This window comes from Cryptotermes secundus, unplaced genomic scaffold (assembly GCF_002891405.2).
Source record: "Cryptotermes secundus unplaced genomic scaffold, Csec_1.0 scaffold333, whole genome shotgun sequence".
NCBI classification, from domain to species: domain Eukaryota; kingdom Metazoa; phylum Arthropoda; class Insecta; order Blattodea; family Kalotermitidae; genus Cryptotermes; species Cryptotermes secundus.
This window is the reverse complement of record NW_019742965.1, coordinates 418,234-442,197: the sequence shown is the minus strand read 5'-3', so window position 1 is coordinate 442,197 and position 23,964 is coordinate 418,234. Positions and strand designations below refer to the sequence as shown.

Genomic DNA, 23,964 nt, shown 5'->3' with positions numbered 1-23,964 from the left:
CTTCCACAGGTTTGCTAGTCCTTGTAATAATAAATAATAATAATAATAATATAGTAAATTAACACCATAACCATAGAACTGGGATTGTGAATATTTCTGCTGCCTGGTGCCAGTTTAATATCAAAGTTACCAATAAGAATGGTGTCAGCTGTCCTTGCTGCTCCATTATTGAATGGCGAGCATAATGAGAGATTTGCTGTTGCATTTTTTCAGACAGTTCCTCCATACTTGTGTGTTGTTTTGCGCCTGACACAGATTGCACTGATGTTGTTTGAGTCAAACTTTGACTTTGAATTTATATATTTCATGATTCAAGATAACAAGGCAACAGAACTCTAATTCCTTTGTATCGTGTAATTATTTAGATTAATATAATAGGTATCCTCCCCCATGTGGAGGCAGTTTAGAATACCTCCAACATAGCCCTGTGAGTTGTAAAAGGTGATGAAAAGGACACCTGTGCAGGGGGTCATAACTATGCCACCCTGTCGCTGGGGGTCATAAATACAGTGACCTGATCCTCCAGGTTGGGGGGTTGGACACAAGGCTGACAACGTTGCCCCATGTAAGAAAAAATGATGTTGTGAAATCCAGACAAGTTAAAACCACATTTGATCTGTTAGAATCATATAAGGAAGGCTGTGGCTCAAAAAGGGATGTTTTTCCTATAATGACAATGATGTTAATAGGTATCTACTAAAATACTTTTATTGTACTTTTATCAGTACTGTTAAGACTGTTGACATGCATGTAATTGTTCTGATAAGTGTTGCCAACCTTCATGCATGGGTAGAACGAGTACACATTATGGGGTTATGAGTGTGTAAAGTGATTGGAAGGTTATGTCTAGGTGTACATGGTTATAATGATGAGCACAAGTGTATAGCACCTACAAGCTCTTATAGCAAGCCATAACAACAAATTAGTCCTTGACACTAACCCAGTTAATATTAGCAACAAGAACATTGTCAAAGTATATGTATTCTGTTGAGTTACAGTAGTGGCACTATGTGAATAAAAAGGTCAGTGATCAGGTTTTAACCTGCAACAGCAACAAGAGAACAGCTCCAAGAAGACATTGTATCAACAAATGAAGTGTAGTAGACAAATGGTTACAAATCCCAGTATGATGGCTGTTATAATCTGCCTCATATGATGTGTTAGTGATAAGTTTTCATAATTTTAGAACATTCCAAAACACATTTGTATAAGGTGCTAATGATTTAGTCACTATCATATTTGTAATATATGCAAACACTGGATGTCAAGTTTTGTTCTTTATTTTAACAGAGATTTTGATATAATGCCATTTTCATTAGGATATGATATATAATATGCAATGTATGTGTAATATGATATGTAATATGCTTCTAACTTGGACTACATGTGCACGTGTGATTGAAGGGACACTGAGTATCAAATACAAGATGTCCTCACACTACACTAGGTTAAGGATTAATATAAATAACCTGTGTCCTTTTTTCTTGTACAGTTAGTTACACTGTACAAGATGAATGGCTAAGTTTCTGATATTCAGTTTTATTTTTCAGAGTGGAAAAACAGCAATTGCAAATTTTCTGTCAGATGCTACAGAAAATTCCAGTGGTGAATACCGGCCAACGCAGGGGGTTCGGATATTGGAGTTTGAAATGCAAAACTTGAATGTCAGCAACAGATACTTAAAGGCAGAGGTTGAGCTGTGGGATTGCAGTGGTGACCATAAGTATGTACTTGCTATCTAACTTTATTTGATATTAATTGTTCAGGACAGTATTTGCTGTACTGTATATATTAAACTAGAGATAAATAATACTAAGAACACTAATGTGTTGTTACATGTTACAGTAATGTTCTTCAACCAATCATTTGATGAAGACATACCCTGCTGTTATGCAACCCAAATGTTCATTAGTGAGTTTACAGAAGTCTTCCTTTGGACACCATACTGGTTAGGATAAAGGTGAAATTGACCCTGTAATTAATTAATTGCCGGTAAGGGGATCCGAGTGGTCTGAGGTGTTCACTATCTTTGCTTGCTCAGAAGTTGGGATCATGGGTTCAAATCCCACACAAGGCATGGATATTTTGTGTGTGTATGCATTTATTCTGTGTTCTGTACATTTAGGTAGAGGCCTTGTGACGAGCTGAACACCCATCCAGTGAGTCCTACCATCTGTAAAAGATGATCATGAAACTGAGAAATCAGCCCTATGCTCCAAAGTAGGAGCGAGAGGAGAGAGAAAAAAATTAGTTAAGCATAATGCCATGAAGAGATGGGGGGGGGCAGTTTAACTCCATGCATTCTTAAGCTCCTTCTCATATGACTTACTTGAGTGGCTCACATGAGCTGAAGTGATTGCTGGGGATGGAAATTCGAGAAAAATGCCCAATACCTTCCTAGACAGGAGCCATCAATCCTGTGAGCCCTGCTCATGAGTCATATGTGGCTCTTCCTGCTAGTAGTGGCTACTGGTGAGGAGAGTTTTGCTCTTTTAACATGATGACCATTCGAGTGATGGTCATTGAACTTCAGATCGAGTCACTCTAGCCAGTGCATTTTACAGGACTTTCACACTAAGAACATACTGTTGGTGTGAATGAGTGAAGTTGGTGACTCTAGCAGAGAGTCATGTGACCAAACCTGCAAATGAATATCATCTCCATATGAGCCTCGCTTAAGTAGATCATGGGTATACATGTGAAAGTGGCCTTAACCTCATTACTATATGTAGGTGAGTGGTCAGCGGTCAGTGTTATACCCCAACTACTTTACCCCTGAAGAAATAGTCCTCAGTACACACTGGATAGAGGCTGGGTGGGCCTCAGAGCCAGTCTGGATGCTGTGTAGGAGAGGAAAGTCTTTTGCCCCTGCTGGATTGGACATTATTCTGAAATAGTTAAATTGAATTCGTCTTCACCCAGTATTTCTGTAATCTGTTTTAATATTATCCTCCTTTAAGTTGGTTTAAGTAGGTTGCTTTTAAATTGTCTTTTCTCCTTTGAATCTGAAGTCAGTATTTATATATTTTGTACTTCTTTTTCCTACATGCATTTCTTCCTTCAAGTTGAGTTTTCAGCTTTCACTGTGTTTACATATCTGCACAACTTGGGGGGGGGGAATATAGGTACGTGTATTCATTTTCATTATTAGGTGAAGAGTATAACTTGTGACATCCGTCTTTATGTTATTTTGTCATTTACTCTGATCACCTCTCTTGAGTGAAAATATCATCTTCAGCATTTTCAGACAATCTGAACATATGAAGACCCAGAGTGAGAGACTTCAGTTTCATACCTGTAAAATATTGTAACTCATCATATTCTGCAGAGATGACTGATGAACATATCTATAATTATAAACACAGTGCCATAAGTGTGGAACTTTGATTTGTCCAAAATATAAATCAACTCTTGGTTGTATATTTTGTACTCACGTGATTGCTTTTTTTAGTATTCAACAGAGTATTATTGTGGTCTGTTTATTCTGTCCTGCAAAACGTGCCCTTCACACTACATGCAAAGAAAAGTAACGCAGGAAATTATTCTTATATTGAGCTGTGCAATGGTGGAATTTTTCAGTGTTAGCAATGAACCTTTGGTTTCATAACAAACAGTTCTGTAAACATTTGAATATCTATCAACTGCAGAAGAAATATGCTGTGCCATACAGTTAATATATTGGGCTTGCAATGTATTTGTAAAATGTGCATTTGACCATTTTTAATATAAATGATGGTATATTTATTTTCAGATATCAGCAAGAAAGATGAAAAGTTATGTTTTTCTAAACAGATTTAGTATGATGAAATTTAAAATTGAGTGTGCAGAGACCATGTTTTATTTGGTACATTTGGCAGTAATATACACATTTCTTCTTCTTCTTTTCTAATATGATGAGAACATTATAAGACATGAAAAGATACACATTTTCTCTCTATCTGCAATTATTGCAAAAATTTGGTCTCAGAACACTAATATTGATTTAATTTTCCTTATACTCTAGAGTCAGAATTCAAATAAATATGTTATATTAGTTGGTTATAAAAATACAAGAAAACATTTAATTTGTTATATGAAAATCATTTAAGTAGAAATGACACTATTAAAAGTACAACTAGCAGTTGGTAGTGTTGATTATTACTAATGACTAAAGTGCAAGATGTGAAAGTACAAACTCTGTAAGAGAGTGTGGTCAGATTAGGATGCAGTGGCATAGACATATGTTGCATATAGACAGTAGTAGGATTCCTTTAAGCTTAAGAACGAAGATGGAAGATAAATGGCTGGAGATTAAGAACTAGCTTGAGAAACAGAATGAGGGATGAGTGTAAAAGAGAGTAGTGAAAGACTGGACACTGATTAAATGGAACACAAATAGGAGGGTAAAGATGGCAACTGAAGGACCAGATTGGTATAGGGATAACGCTGTATACTTTTACTTGGGAGGTCCTTGGTTGGGATGCCAGCTTTTCTGATTGGTGTTTTTCATGGATCTTTTCAGTCCCTCTAGTCATATACTGGGATAGTACCTAGATTAGACCATGACCATTTCCTTCCAAATCCTTTCCAGTCCACCATTTATCAGTTACACTGCAATCTGGCCCTGTATAGTTTCAATACTGAAAGTGTTGCTAAATGAACCATCGAAAATATTGCTATGGGCATTTGAAAGAATCTATATTGCTATACTTTGAAGTTCTGTTAGCTCCAGTGTTTACTTTCTTTGCAGATTTGAAGCCTGCTGGCCAGCTCTACAGCGAGACACTCATGGAATTATATTTGTATATAATCCATCCAAAGAAGATCATGCAAGAGACTTAGAGCTGTTGTACAATTATTTTGTCACACAAACAGGATTCAGCTACAAAAATTGTGTTGTGTTTGCTAACCAAAAGCAGCCTGCTGATAAGGATGTCAAGCATTCTTCTAAGCTCTGTATGTCAATATATATTTGTTTTAGTTTTCTTTATTAAAATAAATAATTGTTCAGTTCAGTTATTCACTTTAAGCATAATATATGTGGCTTGACAGTAAAGTTCATGGACTTATTGCGGTAAAAGTGCTACATACCTCACTGTTGAATATCACTGTGGTTGCCTTCAAAGTACTCCCATTGGGAAGCTATGCACCACTGCCAATGCCTGATCCACCCTTTAAAACAATTTTGGAACTGGTTTTGTGGAATGGGCTTCAGAGTTGCTGTCATATTACCCCTGATGTCTTCGATGTCATCAAAATGCCTTCCTTTCAATATTTCCTTTACCTTTGGGAACAGAAATAGTCACTGGGGGCTACATTCGGTGAATTCGGAGAGTGTTTTAGCATAGTTATTTGTTTACTAGCTAGAAACTCCCTCACAGACAGTGTTCTTTCGTGAGCTTCTTTGGGACCATTTTTGCACACACCTTCCTCATATCAAGATCTTCAGTTAAGATATTCCAAACTGTTTCTTTGTTGATGTTCATTTGCACTGCTTTGCTCCTGACAGGTGACAGTTTTCAACCACAATTTGATGAACTTTTGCAATGTTTTCTTCAGTTCTGCTCCTTGCTTGCCATCCTGATCTCTCTTCATCAGTGACACTTTCTTTTCCCTCAGAAAAAGTGCCATCCATTTGTAAACTGTTTTCTTCATAGCATTATCCCATAAACTTGTACCAACATCTCTCTGATTTCGCTTCCACTCTTGCCAAGTTTAATGAGAAATTTAATGTTCTTTCGTTGCTCTAATTCAAGCTTCGACATTCTTGTGACAGCACACCAAAACACTCTGACAATGATAGATGCCACTCAGAAAGAGACTGCCATAGGTCAACAATAATACAGCTGTGAAATGCTGATATGCCAATATCATCAAGCCATATTGAGGTTATGGTCCACTGCTGCCACAGCAAGCACATGGTGGCGAGTTCGTGAACGTTATTGTAAGACCTTGTGTCTGATTTATGGCACAGTTTCTCTGGATTTTAACCCACTAACATGGAGTGTCATGCACTGCATGCTTTGCACTGCATGTGGATGACTGCTCATGCTTTATGCTCCCATCTCATGAATATTATTTGAACAACATGAATTTTGCATATGTGTTCTTCAAGGTAATGGTCAGGGTTGTCATTTGGTGTGTGTATTGACCAGATTTATCAATTTTTCTTTGAGTAGATGATCTTGGAAATGTCAGTTGTAAATGAGATGTTAGTAATAGAAGTTTGTCAAATGTGAACATTGAAGATCTCCCAAATGAATGTCTCCCTTATTCTCCCTTATTTTGAATGTGATGGCAAGGATATAAGAGTTCTTATTAATTTTGAAACCAGTGTTATTTGGCATATCTGAATTTAAATCTCCAGTGGGAACTCCCCCCACACTGTTTAGGGGCTGTGATTTAAATCTGTTCACATGTGAGGTAATGTAAATATATGTTAATAGCTATCTTAAGTAGAATTTTATTTAATTATTAACTATGCTTCAGTAAATGCTCCCTTAATTTTTAACGATAATTTGTATTGTAATTACAGTGAGCAGTATTTAGTTTGTAACTTTCCAGTTAAGTCTGCTTGACCTTAAAATGGAATACTTTTCAATCCTTTTCCTTAGAAGAAATTTACTGTTGTGTTTTTAAAACTATACATCCTTGTTTTGTTCATGTAGCCCGGAAATTAAGGGGGGTAGTGGACAGATCTATTACAAATGTCTTTATCTATATATTAGATTCATAATTCAGAGGGTTGGTAGCAAAACTTTCTTAGCACAGTAGGAAATTTGATTTCATTTTCTCATGACAAAATATTCCTTACCAAAGATTATTTTAATACTTAATTAAAGGTGAATACAAAGATATTTGTGACCTAAGTAAGTTTAATAGTTTACTTGTTTAAAGTGCAGAATTAATTATATTATTTTTTTTATTATTGACATTGCAGTAAACACATTTTCACGTGTGCCCCAAGTCTCAGTCAATGTTGAAGAAAGTGGGAATCGACTACGAGCAGACTTCAACAGTTTTATAGCATGTGTATTAGGAGGACTGAAGGATCGTACTGAACAAGAGGAACTCAACATTATTAATATGCAATCTGCTTAGTACTTATTCAGTCTATACTCATGTTTTTTCTGCAGTGTGATGTGACTTATTGGAATAATTTTGATTTCCACATATTAATTCAATATGGTTGCATCTTGTTCTGTAGTAACACTGATACACGTGTAGTGCATGTCCAGATGGAAAGTATCCAAAATTAAAAATTATATCTCCGAAACTAATTATCTTACATATATCCGGTTTATATCATCAGAAATGAAAACTGGGGAAGGTTTCTTTTTTATGCCCAGCTTATGTGCATAGCCTTCATAGGCTTCTGGGATTCATATTAAAATCAAAAAGTCACATTACAACCAATGGTCAGTTGGCCAATAAGTCTTGGTGTCAAGCCCCTTCTGGGGCCCAAGAACAGATTTTTGTTACTGTCAGTTGCAGCTTTGTCAGTGTGGGTGCCCTCTTTGATGTGAGGATGGGTCTATGATTTGTCAAGGTCATATTTAGCAGGACATGTCATTATATGCAGCCATTTTACTTAATGAATTTTAATACTGTCATGTGATAGAGTGACTATAGATGGGTTTTGGATTGGTAATTGCATTTATTGAACTTGCAGATCCGTATCTACAAGTAATTTTAACCATTTCATTCACACACCTTACAGTTCACTAAAGCACACACTTAAGTGTTCTCAGCCTGCTGTATCTTCACAAGTCTTCTGGTAATGGCTTCCAATGGCAGATTTTCCACTTCTTCTGGGTTCCTGTACTGTCCTGTCCTGAGCTATGGCAATTCTTGACTGACTGACTGCCTGACTGTCAAGAGTCATACTCAGAGTTACTTCATAACTAGCAGTTTACCACTGATCAATTCCTCTTGGTGCCAAGACCCTTGAGGCCCACAGCCAGAAAAATTTCTTTTTCCTGCAGTTGAATCCTCGTGGTCATAATCCTTGCGTAACACTCTCTCTGACTTGAGGATGGGTTTGTCTCTTACAAATAGTCTTGACATTTGCCAAGTGTGCATTCATTCTGAGCATTCTATATGACTTCTGCTTGTTGCCGGCACAATTTTATTATATAATTGTATATATACAGAAGGTTAAAAGTCGTGTGCAAATGGTGGACTGATGTGCACCTTGGAATATTTCCAGTGATGCGGAGGACCTTGTTTTGCAGGTGCTGCAATTTTAAGGTGTAGGTGTCTGCTGCATATTTCCAGATGGGACAAGCATAAATCATAACTGATCTGATCAGTGCTTCATGGAGGGTTAGATTAATGTTGGCGCTTGAACACTCACTTTTGAATAGGAAGTAGATTCTGATAAATGTTCAGAAGGTCTTGGAGTCCATGATTTCTGTCTGCAGTCCCCATGTAATCTGCTCATCGAAGATAACATGAAGATATTTTACATGATTGATGAAGGGGATATTCCATCCATTCATTGTAAAATGAGCCCTCGCTCACACTGAACGGAATTAATTAACCTTTAATAATCCATAATTACTTCGGCTTTCGTGTCCGGGTGATATGTTATTCCTAAACGTCCATGAACAGCAGCTGGTGCCTTTGTTCAAGCCCTTTTCATTCATAAGTGATTTAACAATAGGCCACAGAGCTGGACGTGTGATCTCACAGTTTCCTACTTTTGTTTTCCACTGTTCGAGTGCATTTCTACAGGTCATCTTTATGATTTTGGCGACCCAATTAACTGCCGTTTTACATGCTGGTTCGTGGATTACTTGCCACAGTTTCCATAACCACCATTTATGTTTTGGCAGGCTCTGCACACCAGGTAATACGTAATTTATGTGTGAGAGTGTAATTTTGCTTGTCGATAGCCTATTTGCAGAAGCTATAGAGGCAGTAAAGTTGCAGGCTGCTTTGCTGGCTTATTCCCAGAGTTAATTTGGATTCTAGTTGAAATTAATTCAGAAGCCAGGCTTTGAAACCGCTCCCAGTCTGTGAATTTGTCAGCAGGGTCTGAAAGATTACATAATTCTAACATGATCCAGTAAGTGGAAAATGACTGGTAGGTGATATGAGTCCATAATATCAGAGACAGTGACTTCTGACAGTCAGACATTCTTGCGCACAAAAATATTGGGCACGTTACCATTTCCTGCAGGAGAGTAATGAGTGGAAAATTGTGGTGCTGAAATTTCAAACTCATTTATATGCCGTAAATTCGGTAGTTTCACGTCTGAAGGATTCCAAAATGGATGTTGAGCATTCAGAGGGCCTGTACTGACATACTTATTCTCTAATTTCCTGTTGTGGCAGATGCTGTTGCATGGGGGTCTGAAGCTTTTCCCATCTGTCTGTGATGCCTGTGGTTGCTGATGTTGCATGTCTTGATGCAGTGCAGCTGCATAGGAATGCTCTGGTTAGGTGAACTTAGGGAAAAACGCCCTCCCAGAGGATCCCTTGGAAGTTCATTGTGCTCTTTTTGTTTGAAGTTCTCCTTTTGCACTGGCTGCAGTATTGATATGACGCTAGATGAGGTTTCTCTTCTTCTGCTATGGTGCGATTGCAGCAGCTAGGCTTAGATTCTGTATTTATCTTTTCAGGGAAATCCCTAAACAGGTGGCCGCCGCCACACCACAAACATCGAGGGGGTTACATGCATTTAGCCCAGACATGGCCAAAGCTTTGGCAGTTGTAGCACCTCATAAGGCCCAGTCTCATCTCTGTATACCTTGATGATAACATTGTTAATGCTATTCAGCCTGCATATCTCTTGAGATTTTATGATTCTTGTTAAGGTAACAAGGAATAGGGGGATGGATTCAACGTGGGTTTGTCCATTGGATGATGTTCGAGTGGCTGTCATTTGCCTCATGTTGATGACGTTGAAATCTGAGTACTCAAGGCTGGCACATCTGGGGGAAGGTGACAGATTACTGCCTTCATAGGCTTTTCAGAATTTGGGAAGAAAGTGAAATACTTGAGATTATTATTTTCCAGGTAGGATTTCATGACTGAATAGTCTGCCATACCTTTTATTATATGGGTTCCATTTCTTGTGTTTCGGAATGTGTACTCTTGTTTGACGTGGTTTTTAAGTCACATGATAGTTGAATGAGATTTGTGGCAAAAGTCATCATTATTGGTGGTGGCCTGCCTGGTTTTCTGGGAGCCTCCTCTGGTAGTGTGTTCTCCCAATCAGTGCTGTTTGTGTCCATGTCAGTAGTTCTGAGAAGTGCAAAGAAGGTGCAAGTTAGCACTGCTTTAGGAGGCAGCTTGACAGTTGCAGATGTTGGGACTAATTTAGTCAACTTCCTGGCTGTCTGTGAGGTATTATTAGATATATACCTCTTGCATCTCAGTCTTCCACTGAGTTTTTTTTTTCACTTCACAACTTTGTCCTGCTTGTGTATTCACCTTCAGTATGGCCCAGAGTTCATTGTTACTGCATACATGCTGTAAAGTGCACTAAAAAGCCACTTCCCATCAAGAGCTTCACAAAAGTTTGCTCTGTTCTCCTCTGCCCTATTCACTATAGGGGTCCACTCAGCTTTCCCACACTTTGCCTGGTGCATGTCTGGCAAGGTTCTCAGTGTCACTGACTACTTCATATACTTGTTGCTCTACAGAAGCTTCTCCTGGGTATTTGTTTGTGATGTTGACTTCTGTGTCCAGTATTTCTGGAGTACTGGGAGTCTGCAATCTTGTACACTCAAATTCACTGTGCTGTTTGTTTTTCTCTCTCACTAACTAGAACAGCTCAACTTCTGTTATCCTCCTCTCTGTCACTGCAGTACACGCTGTCTCAGTCTGTTATAATCTTCACTAGTCATTTCTCAGTAATGGTCTTCACTGGGCGTTGCTAGGTTTTATTGACTCATCAACTCTTTCCCTCAGGCCACTCCAGAGTCAGAGTCAATGGCACGCTTGCTTATCAAGCCACTCCCATGCAACAGATGATGTTTAAATAGTCATGTAACAATGTTTTGTTGCTGTACCCAACATCACATGCCTAGCTGCAATGATTCATGTTACAAGGTAAAATGGTATGTACACATTTTACATTGTTGCTGCCCACTCCCATGCAACAGATGATGTTTAAATAGTCATGTAACAATGTTTTGTTGCTGTACCCAACATCACATGCCTAGCTGCAATGATTCATGTTACAAGGTAAAATGGTATGTACACATTTTACATTGTTGCTGCCCACTCCCATGCAACAGATGATGTTTAAATAGTCATGTAACAATGTTTTGTTGCTGTACCCAACATCACATGCCTAGCTGCAATGATTCATGTTACAAGGTAAAATGGTATGTACACATTTTACATTGTTGCTGCCCTGTATTCCAGTTTTATATGTAATGACTCCAGTGTAAACTCCATATTTCTTGAACTATCATTACACAGAATTTTATGGTCTAACACTAAATGGTACTAGAACCGCTTCCACCTCAGAAGTTAATGTAGCTGTAATGGAATTATGCTTATATTTGATTACATAAAAATTGTAGAATTATTTCAAACCTATTAACTCGGGACAGACCAGTTCAGTATTTGCTGGAATGAAAGGTATAAGACTTAAGGTGCAACATTGTTTCCTAAAATAAATATACTAATAAACATAAATTAACAGGATCTTTATTTCAGCTTTTGTTAATCCTCCAGTTTTGTAAGATATACAGATTTCTTGTATTTTATGAAAAAGAAAAAAGGTGTCAGAATGCTGTATGGTTGCATGCCACCACAAAACAAACCTTGTGAAAACACACAAATATATCAAAAGTCACACCATATACCATGACATCACATTCACACTGACTGGTTCAAAGCTATAAAAATTAAACACATGATATAAACATCATTTCAAAATTTTTAAAAGCAGAATAAAAACGAGGATTTACAGATAATATTTTTTTGTTGGGCATACATATTTAATATTCTTGAAACATGCTAACAACATTCTTCATATATAAAGCTGCCAGTTCACAGTAGGAATCATTCAATTTGTGGGTAAGTGAACAGCAAATGTCTGAATCACCCTAGGAAGAGAACTGCTGTAGATGAACTATGTATTAATCACACACACACACACACACTCATAGATTCAAATAGTAATTAGGCCTACTTCCATCATGAAATTGTACTTATTATCTATAATGAGTAATTACATTTGTCAGTCGATATTTGCATTTAATTAACATGCAAAATATTATTTAAAAATTATGAATACAGGATTCATTCCATAAAGGAACTGATGTAATATAACATTATTAAAGGTTTTCATATCAGTTAAACAATAGCATTTTTCATACTCTCATCTGGATTAAACAACATGTCTCATCATGCATGAGATTTGAGGATCTCACAGTGATGAGCATCAAGATTTCAAGTCTTCTGGGATATGATGCTATACAATCTGGTAGAAAAGGTACCATTTTGGAGAAATCTGGTTCCTTTATCTATGGGGTAGAACCATTCTTCTACCCTGATGATCGAGGCAACAGGTAACCAGCCCCTGCAGTGCCAGTTCCAGAAGACTATAATCTTGATGTATCATCATGTTTCTAACAGAGTACTTAAATATTTCAATATGTCAACATTATAATTTATTATACCTATAAAAATGCTGATATGCCTAAAATGTGACAATTCTTCTGTCTTTCCTTATATATCAAATGGTTATATATGAAGGCACCATTACTTTAGCTTATGCTACTATCTTATATAGATTCTTTAACATGGCAATTTCCAACTCCAGTGCATAAGTTACAGTCTCATGAATGGATCTCTTGTGCCAGTTATAATTATCTTAATTTTTACTGGCTTCAAAGGAAGCACCAATATATTTTCATGTGAAGAGTGTTTTTTTACATCATCTTATTTATTTAAACTCTTGTAAAAGTGGTACTTGTTCACTGGTAGGTTCTGTAGGCAGTATTTGTTTCCAGCTCAGGGCATTTACATAATATTATCTTTCTTCACGAACACCATGGGAGGCAAAAGGAAATGAAACGTTGGTCAGTGCATATCTAAAAATAATTTTTTTATGGAGTATGGCATTTTGCAAGGCTCATTGCAACAGACATAAAAGACATCTTACAAGATAAATATATGCATTATAACTACCATTTTCATAGTAAGAGACCAGACATTTGTGACTGTGACATAAGAATAGAGTTCTGTCTTTTGCTATATAAAACTGTGTAGTCCAGTGAAAGTTAACCAGCATTCTTGGGGCACATATTACCTCCATCTTCAGTCCTGCCTGTTGCATGCTGGTTCCTTGCTTGGCTTACAATTCTACCCTGAAGATGGAGGCAGTATATTCCTCTGAAACATCAGATGACTTTCATTGAGACATGGTGTTATATCCCAGAAGATAAAACTCTTCATAGCCACCACTGTGAGAACCAACAAGTCCTACATATAATTATGGGCCACAAAATATTGTTCACTGCATGTAGTGACAAATTCCTTGGCACGGTTATGACTCTGTCATAGTATTCAGTTGGGCTCAAAGGTAATAATCAAATTGAAGTCAGTGTACAATCTGCGGTTCCCACAGCGGTGGTTATGAAGAGCTCTATCTTCTGGGATATAATGCTGTGTAGTCTGTTGAAAAGCATCCGACATGTAGGAGGAATATGTTGGCTCCATCTTTAGGGTCAGAGAATAAGCCAAGCAAGGAACCAGCATGAAGCAAGTAGGTAGCAGAGAACAAACGCAGTGGCCTTGATTACAAGTACCTCATGAATGCACAAACTCATACTGGAACATCACAAGATATAACTCTACCTATCGTTCTGTGTAACAGGACTCAAGTAGTTGGCTTAGACACAGTCTGCATGTCTGGTATCTTCATGCCACTCATAGAAGTGCATCATTGGCAGGATAACTGCTAATCATTGTGTGTTATTTTGAAAGAACACATTTATTTACGAAAACAAAAACACTAAAATAACAGTGATGTAAATGAATAACTTTCAGGTGTGCCATCCATTTCAGCAACACACTCAATGTAAACAGTGTTTGGAAATTGATAGAAAAACTACACTACTCCACCTATTACATGTCCAAGTCACTAATTTGCCAGTATAAATCATAATACATAGGGCAGTCAAAATTTTCACGGAATTCCCCTGCAGACGGAGAACGAGTGATAAGATAGCGCACACACTGTTGTGGATGGGAGCTCAGCATGTCTGCTCGCAGGCGCAACTGGTCTGGACAGGTTTCAGTGTGCACTGTCATTACTGTTCTGTTTGAATTTGATGTGAGTTTTGTCATTCGGCGCAATGTTGCAGTTCGAACAGTGTGCGAACATAAAGTTCATGTGCAAATTAGGAAAATCTGCTTCAGAGATGCAATCTGCCCTGCAGCAAGTTTATGGTGATACTGCACTAAAGAAATCTACAGTTTACAACTGGTTTTCCATGTTTAAGAATGGGCAGGAGATGTTAAGAGGACCAGTGCAGTGGGATACCTTTGACACAGAACCGAAAAAATGATTGGGAAAGTGCGACAACTGATTCGATGTGATCGAAGAATGACCATCGCGGAGTTGGAGCAGGAAGTTGGTATCTCTCACGGATCCATTCATGCCATTTTGTCTGATGATGATCTGAAGATGAGACGAGTCAGTGCGACGTTTGTTCCGAGGCAGCTGACCACAGATCAGATGGAATGTCGCATGATGGTCCCTGGCGATCTGTTTGACAAAAGTACGCAGGACCCGACATTTCTCAAAAAGATCACCACTGGTGATGAGTCATTGGTGTTCGCCTACAACCCAGAGACGAAGATGCAATCATTGGAGTGGCACACAGCGTCATCTCCCCGGCCAAATAAATCACGCGTCAGATCCAAAGATACAGTGATGCTCATTGCATTCTTTGACATTGACGGTTTGGTGCCCCATGAGTTCGTACCGCCTGGACAGACTGTTACTGGCCATTTCTATGTGCAAGTTTTGCAGAGGTTGTGCAATGCCGTTCAGAGGAAGCGGTGTGACAAGTGGTAGGGACAGTTGGTTTCTGCATCATGATAATGCACTGAGCCATACATCGCTTCTTGTGCAGCAATTCCTTGCCGAGAAAAACATTCCTGTCATCACTCAACCACTGTACTCTCTGGATCTCGCTCCGAGTGAATTTTGGCCGTTCCCCACTCTGAAAATGGGCCTCAACGGGACACGTTTCGCAACCATGGAGGACATCAAATCGAATGCGATGGCTGAGCTCCAAAAGAAGCCTCCCACTGCTGCTTCCAACAATGGCAGGATCGATGGAGCAAGTGTGTGTGCGTGCAAGGGTCCTACTTTGAAGGTGATTAGGTAAGTGTTACCATTATGTCCTACAATCAGAGTGCTATACCACCATTAGGGAACTTTTTGACTGCCCCTTGTACACCACCATGGATAATGATGAGGGTGAAGCAATTCTTGCCATTTTAGAACACACTTTATTAGTTATCACTGATTTCCAAAGCAAGAATTGCACTAAAACAGGCAAAATTATTCTCATGCCATGTCAGGGTAATGATCAGTTTTATTCTTAAACATCCGCGTTGGAACTCAGGTTCTCTGATGCAACATCAGCCTATTCAAATAATTAACAAGCTCCTAAGGATAATGAAACAGTCTGGTACAAGAGAGTGGAAAATTATTTTCATGGATGAGTTTAAGAGGAATCTGAAATCTTCATGAGGCAGAGAAGGAGATACATCAGGTTCTATCAATAGAGCATATTAACTGCTTAGAACATATACCAACTTTCCCACTGATCTATTTGCAGGCTGATCAAAATTATCTTTAATTGTTATAAGGTTCCCTTATAATAGTGTATCAACTGCTGAGGTTGTGAAGAAGAGAATAAGACACAATAGGATGACTGAATGATGAATAGGCAGGAATGTAGGAAGAAGCAACTGTGATCTGTTTACAGACATCAGTAGTACTTGATTGGTAGACTTAAAAAACCAGGAAAAACTTAAATTAAACATTCCTTCCAGTCAAGTTCAATCCAGGTATCTCCAGAACGTTTGGCCTGTGAGTCATATGAGTATGTCACCCACCAACAGCCTAGGCAGATGAAATGCCTGTTAAATCCAGTGTTAAGGAATGCATCAGGATACTGGTGGGCCAAATGCAATATGCACATTCACTGCAGCATCTTGGACATTCTTTATGCACTAGGCACATTATTACATGGTTGTAGAAATGTGAATACTATATTTAAACATTTGGAAACAGTTCACCTAGCAAAGAATATGGTACCTGAATCTCATACGAGGTGATACCAAAAGGTAACATAACAGAATACCATATACACAGTACAGTCTGTGTCAGTTTAATAGTTGACTGATTTCTAGAAATAGTGGCCATATTTCACTTTAGAATCTTCTACGTCCTGTGTCCTATCCAAAAATTTAAAGATTAAAATATAGAGACTACATCTGTGCTGTGGATATGAAACTTGATCTCTCTCTTTCTTGAAGATCATAGACTGAATGTTTGAGAAAAATGAGATGAAAAAGATTGTTGTACTTAGTGAAGCAACAAAAGACTGGAGATGATTACATGGTGAAAGCGTAATAATTTTTATTCTTTACTTAATATGGTTAGGATGCTTAAATCGAGGATGACATAGGCAGGGCACTTCTTGCAACATGAGTTAATAAATAAATTTGATTGCATTGGGTAAATTACTACAAAAATAAAAACCTCTGCAAGGTGAAATGGTGCAATGTATGAGATACTGGGGCACATAAGGCCCAAAAGGAATAATAAAATCTAAATGAATAAAAATGTACATTCGTAATAAAAAGGTTAAATATATTGTATAGTTACTATGAAGGAGATTCATGGTCCTCCTGGATTTTAATTTTTTCTTCAAGATGTAGGCACCAGAAAAATAAAACTTTTATTGAATGTGGCAACACTGGACTAACTGTCTGGCAGGTGGCCACGTAACCCACTTCTGCACATTACAGCTAGTACAGGATGACATCAGACTTTGTCACTCCTAGTGCAGAACAGTGCTATATCATCAGATTCCTGTTCATAGAGAAAATGAAAGAAACCAGTTGAAATTCTGCACAGGTTAAATGCACAGTATGGGGCAGAGACTCACATGCAAGACTCTGATGGACTGTAAAGAAGTCTCAAACTTACTGCTTGTTCACATTCAACCAAGAGCTAATTGAAGGGGTAATCCATATTGATTTTCTTCCACATGGTATAGTAGTTAATGCACAGTATGAGGCATAATAGATCACTGTGGTCGCGGTGCAAGGGCCAAGAAGGCCCACCCCTTATACATTCATTCATAATGCACAGTATTACAGAAACTTGCTTCAGAATAATGTGCACCAAGCAATTCTGAAGAAAGTACATGGGAAACTGTTAAAGAAGATTATCCTACTGCATGACAATGCGTGTGCACCAAATTTGACAAAGGTGACTCTGACAACAAAAGGCAGCCATGACTTAGTGCCCAGTGATCAGCATTTGTTTGGACCAATAAAAGTGCATCTGGGAGGACAAATTTCAAACTGATGATGGATTCAGTACGGCGTTCTGAATTGGCTACAGTCAGGATAAAATCTTTTATGCTACTGGCATCATTAACTTTCCTGGATGATTTGTTAGTGTAAAGGAAATATTTTGAAAAGGAGTCAAGAGTTTGGCAATTCTGGCATGTATATTCTTTTCATACAAAAATTAAGTCCAGATTAACCTTAAACCACTCTCATATCTAATGTGTAAGGGACGTATTTGGCACCACTACTGTATAGTACGTGGTGGAAAGGTACAGCTGTAGTAAAAACGTTATGCTAAAATAATGAAAATACAGTTTGTAATAAATACACAAAAGAGGCAGCAGTATATGATCTCACTGCACCAAAAAATACTATATTATGGTTATATCTGTTATCTAAAATATTCCTTCATAAACTAAAATCTTTGATGGTGCATTATCATAGACTAATAACATAGATGATTACATTGTAATTAAAATGTTACAGCATTTTCAACATACAACAGGAACCATAACTGCCATATCAGAGATCTTGAATGCAGAGGAATTTTCTTCTGTAGGGTTGCTTACTTAAGGTATGGTGCACCCTCAGAGATATTTAGATGGACACTGTGTGTGGTTCATGAATAACAACAGGTTTTTGTTACACTATCTGCATTTTACGGAACATGTTGCACTTATTATCTATTATGAATCCATTATAGTAGGATCATATGGGTTACCACCAATGGTCTTGGCAGAGTGAACAGGTAGGAAAGAAGTATGGAAAAATTACTTTTGCAACAATGTAAAATCTCTGCAAGCAATTATAAATGACAATCTAAAGTCTGTAATTTCAAACTGTTTGTTAATATTGTATTTCAGTGTCCCGTTGCAGTGATGTATCACTCTACATATTCACTTCTGTCTTTAATGCAGCTGTTCACAATCCCGCCTTAATTTAAAACAACATTAAAATCACAATCAACCACTATGTGTTTCAACCTTACATGGCCATCTTCAGGCAAATGTTCACTTTTCAAAACTGCCACACTGCACTAGTTCCTCAGTCAAAATACATCAATGCTAGTGCATTTCTGTCATTCAGGCTAAAATACATTTGTTTAAGAACATAACTCTTTATCCTTTCCCATGCTATTTTCCTCTTGTGGTGTCCGTGTTTTCTGTAATGTATAATATATGCTTATGATCCTTGTTGTCAAATTTTATAAATTTTGAAGTTTGGTAGTTGCTTTAATATTACTTACTTATGTTGTTTTATTTAGTCCCATGAACATTGTCATGTTGTTGTTATTATCTGAAAAAATGTAACATTAATATGTCTGTATGTTATATACTTATGTGCCCCATTAGTATGTATGTACCCACAGTCGAGTGTATGTCACTTTTGTATGGGCATTCTGTGCAATTGTTTCCGCTTATATATCTGTCTTAGGGATGTCAGTGTTGCTATTTGCACAAGTTCTTGTAATGTCTGAAATATGGGGTTCTATCTGTCAGGGTATATGTTCATATGCAAGTTGTCCTTACTGATTCTCTTATTTTAAGGAGAGATTATGAACAGAGTTGCATTAAAGACTGAAATGAATGTATAGGGTAAAACTGTCCATTGGTTAATTTTATAAAATACTACTTTTACCAAATTCTTAAGATGATCTCAAGCATAATGCAACTCCCGAAAACAAGACACAACCATTTTCATGCTATGAATGAGACTTCTGGTCCAACTACTTCTGCTTTCAACATCTTTAGCATTTGATTATTTGACAGTAGTCAGTTCTTCTGTCATCCCTTGATACTGGATGCTAATTACACATTTTTTCCAGCAACAGCAACTGTAGACTAAAAATTAGCTCAAGAGAGAAGGGATTAAAAAGTAAAGAAAAATATTTTCCAATAAACATTTCTAATTTTGTACATTTACTTCCTATAAAATTTAATTTTGACACAGCTGCACAATGAATGGTTTTATCTGCATGATCCACTAACATCACTTTGGAATATATCTTGTAATCTCAACTTATCCCCTTGTCTACCAGTGAATTTAACAAGTTAGTGAGGTAAATTCTGCTAGGTCAATACAGTCTGATCTATTGTTTACAGGCAGGTTTTTTATGGGATATAGTGCCTACATATAGCAAGAAACACTCAAAATATTTGATTTTCAGCACCTTCTGGTTACCATTTTGGGCAGAGAGATCCAGAACAGCCTGTACATCTTTGCACTGCCTATAGCGGCATTGTTTAAAACCATTAATTCAGGCTTTGTCCACAATCATCAGTATTAAAACTATTACATTTTTTAAATAGAACCAATTTCCCAAATCTAGCAGTTTCAGTAAACTCTGACAATGGATGAAGTCCAAATTTAAATAATGTGTCATGCCAGGGGTGGCCAAACATATGGGGACTGGATGGCAAAAGTGTTTTGGTACATGCTTGCCAAACAGTTGATCTACTAGTAAAAATAAAACAGTAATATTTTTGATGACCCATACTAGTGATTCAAAAGAGATGCATGCAGCTTGTGGGCCACTTTGGCCATGTCTGTCATACCATTGTGAAGAAGCTTTAAGCTTAATGCAACAGTTCTGGCAGTAAGAGCTGATATAGAAATGTTCTATATTTTTTGCTATTCCATGTTTACACTGAACTAAACACAAACTTTGTTCTTCTTCCTCTGATAATCTGGTTTGACTTTAGGGATATAAAATATGGATTCATATTTAAATAATTTAATATATTCACATGATAATTTAGCTGACATATGAACAGAGGCACACAGCTAAATCACTAGTATCAACCTGCCTGCTGTTGCTGTTTGCAACATTACTCCACTATCAGACATAAAACCATTAGTAGTAAAGTAATGAATCACTGATTTATTCCAATTGGGATATTTTCTTGGTACATGTAATTACCTTGGGCTTTTGCAATAATTTATGAAAAATAAAAACTCATAATCATTTATGAAAAAATCTTAAATTTTGGTAAATATGACAGAAAACTAAATGGTTACAACATCTAAGTCTGTCTTGAAGCAGTTACAGTAAACTAACCCAGAATGTGGTAAACAATGGCAGTAAAGCTCTGTTTCTTAGAACCTATCTTAATTTATGGGGAAGTTACTGATACTTCAGTTCATCTTTAAGGCCATCAATATTTATTACTAAATCTTACTATGCATGGTTTCACCCTTCAGTGGGGAGAGATATACTCTACTTGACCAGACATGTTTGGTCTGTGATAGACGAAAAGGTTCTACATACATTTTGCAGTCAATTCTGTGGAATTCTTGTTTCCATTTCTTAACATGCACAGAATTTATATGAAAACAGATGACAGTCCAGGCTGTCAGATTAAATACCAATTTTGCTGTATTCTTATATAACAGTTTCTCTCTCTCTGACATTAGATATGAACTTGGCTCTGCCCACATAAGGTAAAATATGTAGAGTAAAAATGATCCTGCCCTGAAGGGTCAAAAGTTCAGCATAATATAGGCACTTAGTGTATGACTGCAGAGACACTTCACTGAATTACATTTAATAACAGCATTCCTTAGAATTAACAAATGAATACAAATTAACGTTTCTTGCAGTTATAATTGTTTTAGGCTGTTCTGTTCAAACTTAAACATGAAAACTGATATATATATATATATATATATATATACATACACATTGGGAACAAATACCTTTCTATTCATAGGGCACCTAAATTTTTAATTAACCTTAAAATTTACAACGTTTTTTACATACATAACAAATTACTGAAATTTATGCCATACAGTGACAATGATATAAACAAGATTTCTTAAAATATAACAAGTTCATTATAAACATACTTTTAGAATTAGATCTGACATAAACTGCAAATTATGGGAAGAATCAGATGATAACTGGCACAGTCCATAGCCTCAAAGAATTGGCACATACACTTTTCGAAATGTTTATGCTATGTAATTAATGAATCAGCAAACATAAAATAGAATACTGATATTTACTTGTTTGAGCAGGCAAGAGTTCAGAATTACTTTTACTATGCATTTGTCACAGTCATTCAACTTTGTGTTAAAATTTACATATATATAGTAAATCCTCATTTAGCATTGTCTCAGTTAATGTTGTTACTGTTTTGATACCAAGGCTGCATACAATGTCATGTTATTACTTCATTGTTCAGATTTTACTAGTGATACTGCATGTGTTGCAGTAAAACTTGCACAGATAATCAGCCTTACTTCCATTTCCACTTAATGCCATGGTTTACATGAACACAACTATGTCATTAAATGAGGGCTTATTGTATCATATATACCAATAAAATTAAGTTTATACAAAATACATCTGTCATGCATTTAGATTAAAACTGTCATCACCAAGAACTCTACTCAGCTTGTCAAATTACTATGTACAGTTGAAGTGCATAGCAGATTAGTGATAGAAACACACCACAATTCACTGTATTTAACATAACAAAGACAAGAATGAAAGTGTGTATATCAGTCTTGTAGTAAGAAGTGTTTAAAAAGTGTCAAAATTATCCATAAGATTAATTTACTATATTATATCTATAATATATTTAATATGTACATAAATAATAGAAGATATAACAGGGAACAACACAGTGCTAAGTGAGATTACCTGAGATGATGATAACTTAAGTCAAAAAGCTTTACTGCACATGTTTTGTATCAACTTAATTTTAGTAGTATATATAGTGTATACAAGACTTTTAACAAGGAGATTCTCATACATGATATGCTAGAACCAGCAAACATAACAATGATTCCTGCTGTATTTTATTTACAGTTCATTAACAAAGAACTATTTTTTTAAGTTTAATTTAAATTAAAGTTATTACAAAATTCTCTCTAAATATTAAGCATCATTCTCTACATGATATGCTGCTAAAAAGCAATGCAACACAACTTCATCCTACATGATCTTTAAAACAGAGCTCCATTTTATATTAAATGCAGCACTTCTTTTTGGAAGATGCAGATCCTATAACATTTTATGGCCAACATGAAAGGACGCATAATTTGTCTAATTTAATTTAATTAACTTCAAAGGGAAATCCCATCATGAGAGTTGAACATCAAGCATTAATTAAATTAAAACAAACAAAGCAAAACATTTCAACTTTCTCTTGGGTGAAATAAATACTGACACTAAACTGAGGAAAACCTTTACACTATACTAATGCAGCTGGGACAGCAGAACACTAAATAAAGGAAAATTTTACAGTTATTATAGTTAAAATAAACCTTTAAAACTTTATTTTGATTAGACTAATAGCCCTAAAGAAGTGATATCTGTATAAACTGAAACAGTAACAAAAATAGTTTTGTCAGTTGGCAAGTGATATAGTTGAACAAATACTGCAAGAGGCGGGATATCAACACAGTTCATGGGTAATGGATTGAATGTGGAAGCCCTAGACCATGGTGTTCTACATCTCTGATCTGACACACAATACTTTTTGCTACAGGGTTAATTTAAAGATCACATATATGTCCCATCCTTGTTCTAGGACTGATGAGCTGAAATATCAAATTTGAAGAAACTGCATGAATAAATAAGAAATCTTGCAAAAAGTTTGGAATGAGTACCTATATCATTTAGTGCTATCAGAAATACCACTGGAAGCCACTCTGAACACACAAATTTAAGTATGACATCAGAAGTTCCTGTTTCCATTGCTACTATTGGTAATTTCTGCAGAAACACCAATGATATTAGAACAAAATGCTGAGAATATCTGAACCTATGGAGAAGGAAGTATAGGAGATGGGGAAACATAATGAAGAACTTCACAATTTGTGCTCATCTCATATCACTTGGGTGATCAAATCAGGGTGAGATGCAGAAGAACAAGTAACACACAGGAAATGAAAAATGCATATAAATTTTTGGTCAAGACTCCTCTCAGTGGGAGATCAGAGATCTAGGCACAGATTGAAGGATAATAATGAAACAGATATAAAGCAAGAGGCACATGAATGTGTGGACTGGATTCAACTAGCTAAGGATACAGTCCACTAAAGGACTCTTGTGAATATGATAATGAACCTTCTGATTCCATAAAAAACATGGCCTTTTTCTGACAAGCTGAATAATATGAACTTTTCAATCAAGATATTAAATAACTTAATAAGCATTATTATTTTGTTAGATTAGACTTCATTTGTAATGATGCTGTTCATCAACAAACATTAAAATGAGGATTCCACTGTAAATGATGCAGCCTTCTCTTGGAACTAAACAAGAACAATTTCTCTGCTTGAAATAAGCTTCAACCTTTATCACTGAATCTTGCACGTGCAGATTTCTCTGCATTAACACAGTGTAAAAGATTTAGTAATTATGTGTTGACTTCACCCTCTTGCTTCTTGATGAAGATGTTTCTAACA

General features: G+C 36.6%; 2 protein-coding genes across 2 annotated transcripts in view; both read left to right on the top strand.

The window, feature by feature from the left end:
• Positions 1 to 9,930, top strand: part of LOC111873442 (intraflagellar transport protein 22 homolog) — a 14,036-nt gene extending 4,106 nt beyond the window's left edge. The window contains exons 2-4 of the mRNA XM_023868165.2: positions 1,551 to 1,723; positions 4,730 to 4,935; positions 6,920 to 9,930. Of these exons, the coding sequence (XP_023723933.1) occupies positions 1,551 to 1,723; positions 4,730 to 4,935; positions 6,920 to 7,080 (540 nt within the window). The 3' untranslated portion in view covers positions 7,081 to 9,930. The remainder of the gene's footprint in view (positions 1 to 1,550; positions 1,724 to 4,729; positions 4,936 to 6,919) is intronic.
• Positions 9,931 to 14,512: 4,582 nt separating this feature from the next.
• LOC111873458 lies at positions 14,513 to 15,028 on the top strand. The gene has a single exon (XM_023868197.1). It carries the CDS (start codon positions 14,513 to 14,515, stop codon positions 15,026 to 15,028), a length of 516 nt encoding a protein of 171 aa, XP_023723965.1.
• The last annotated feature ends 8,936 nt before the right edge of the window (positions 15,029 to 23,964 follow it).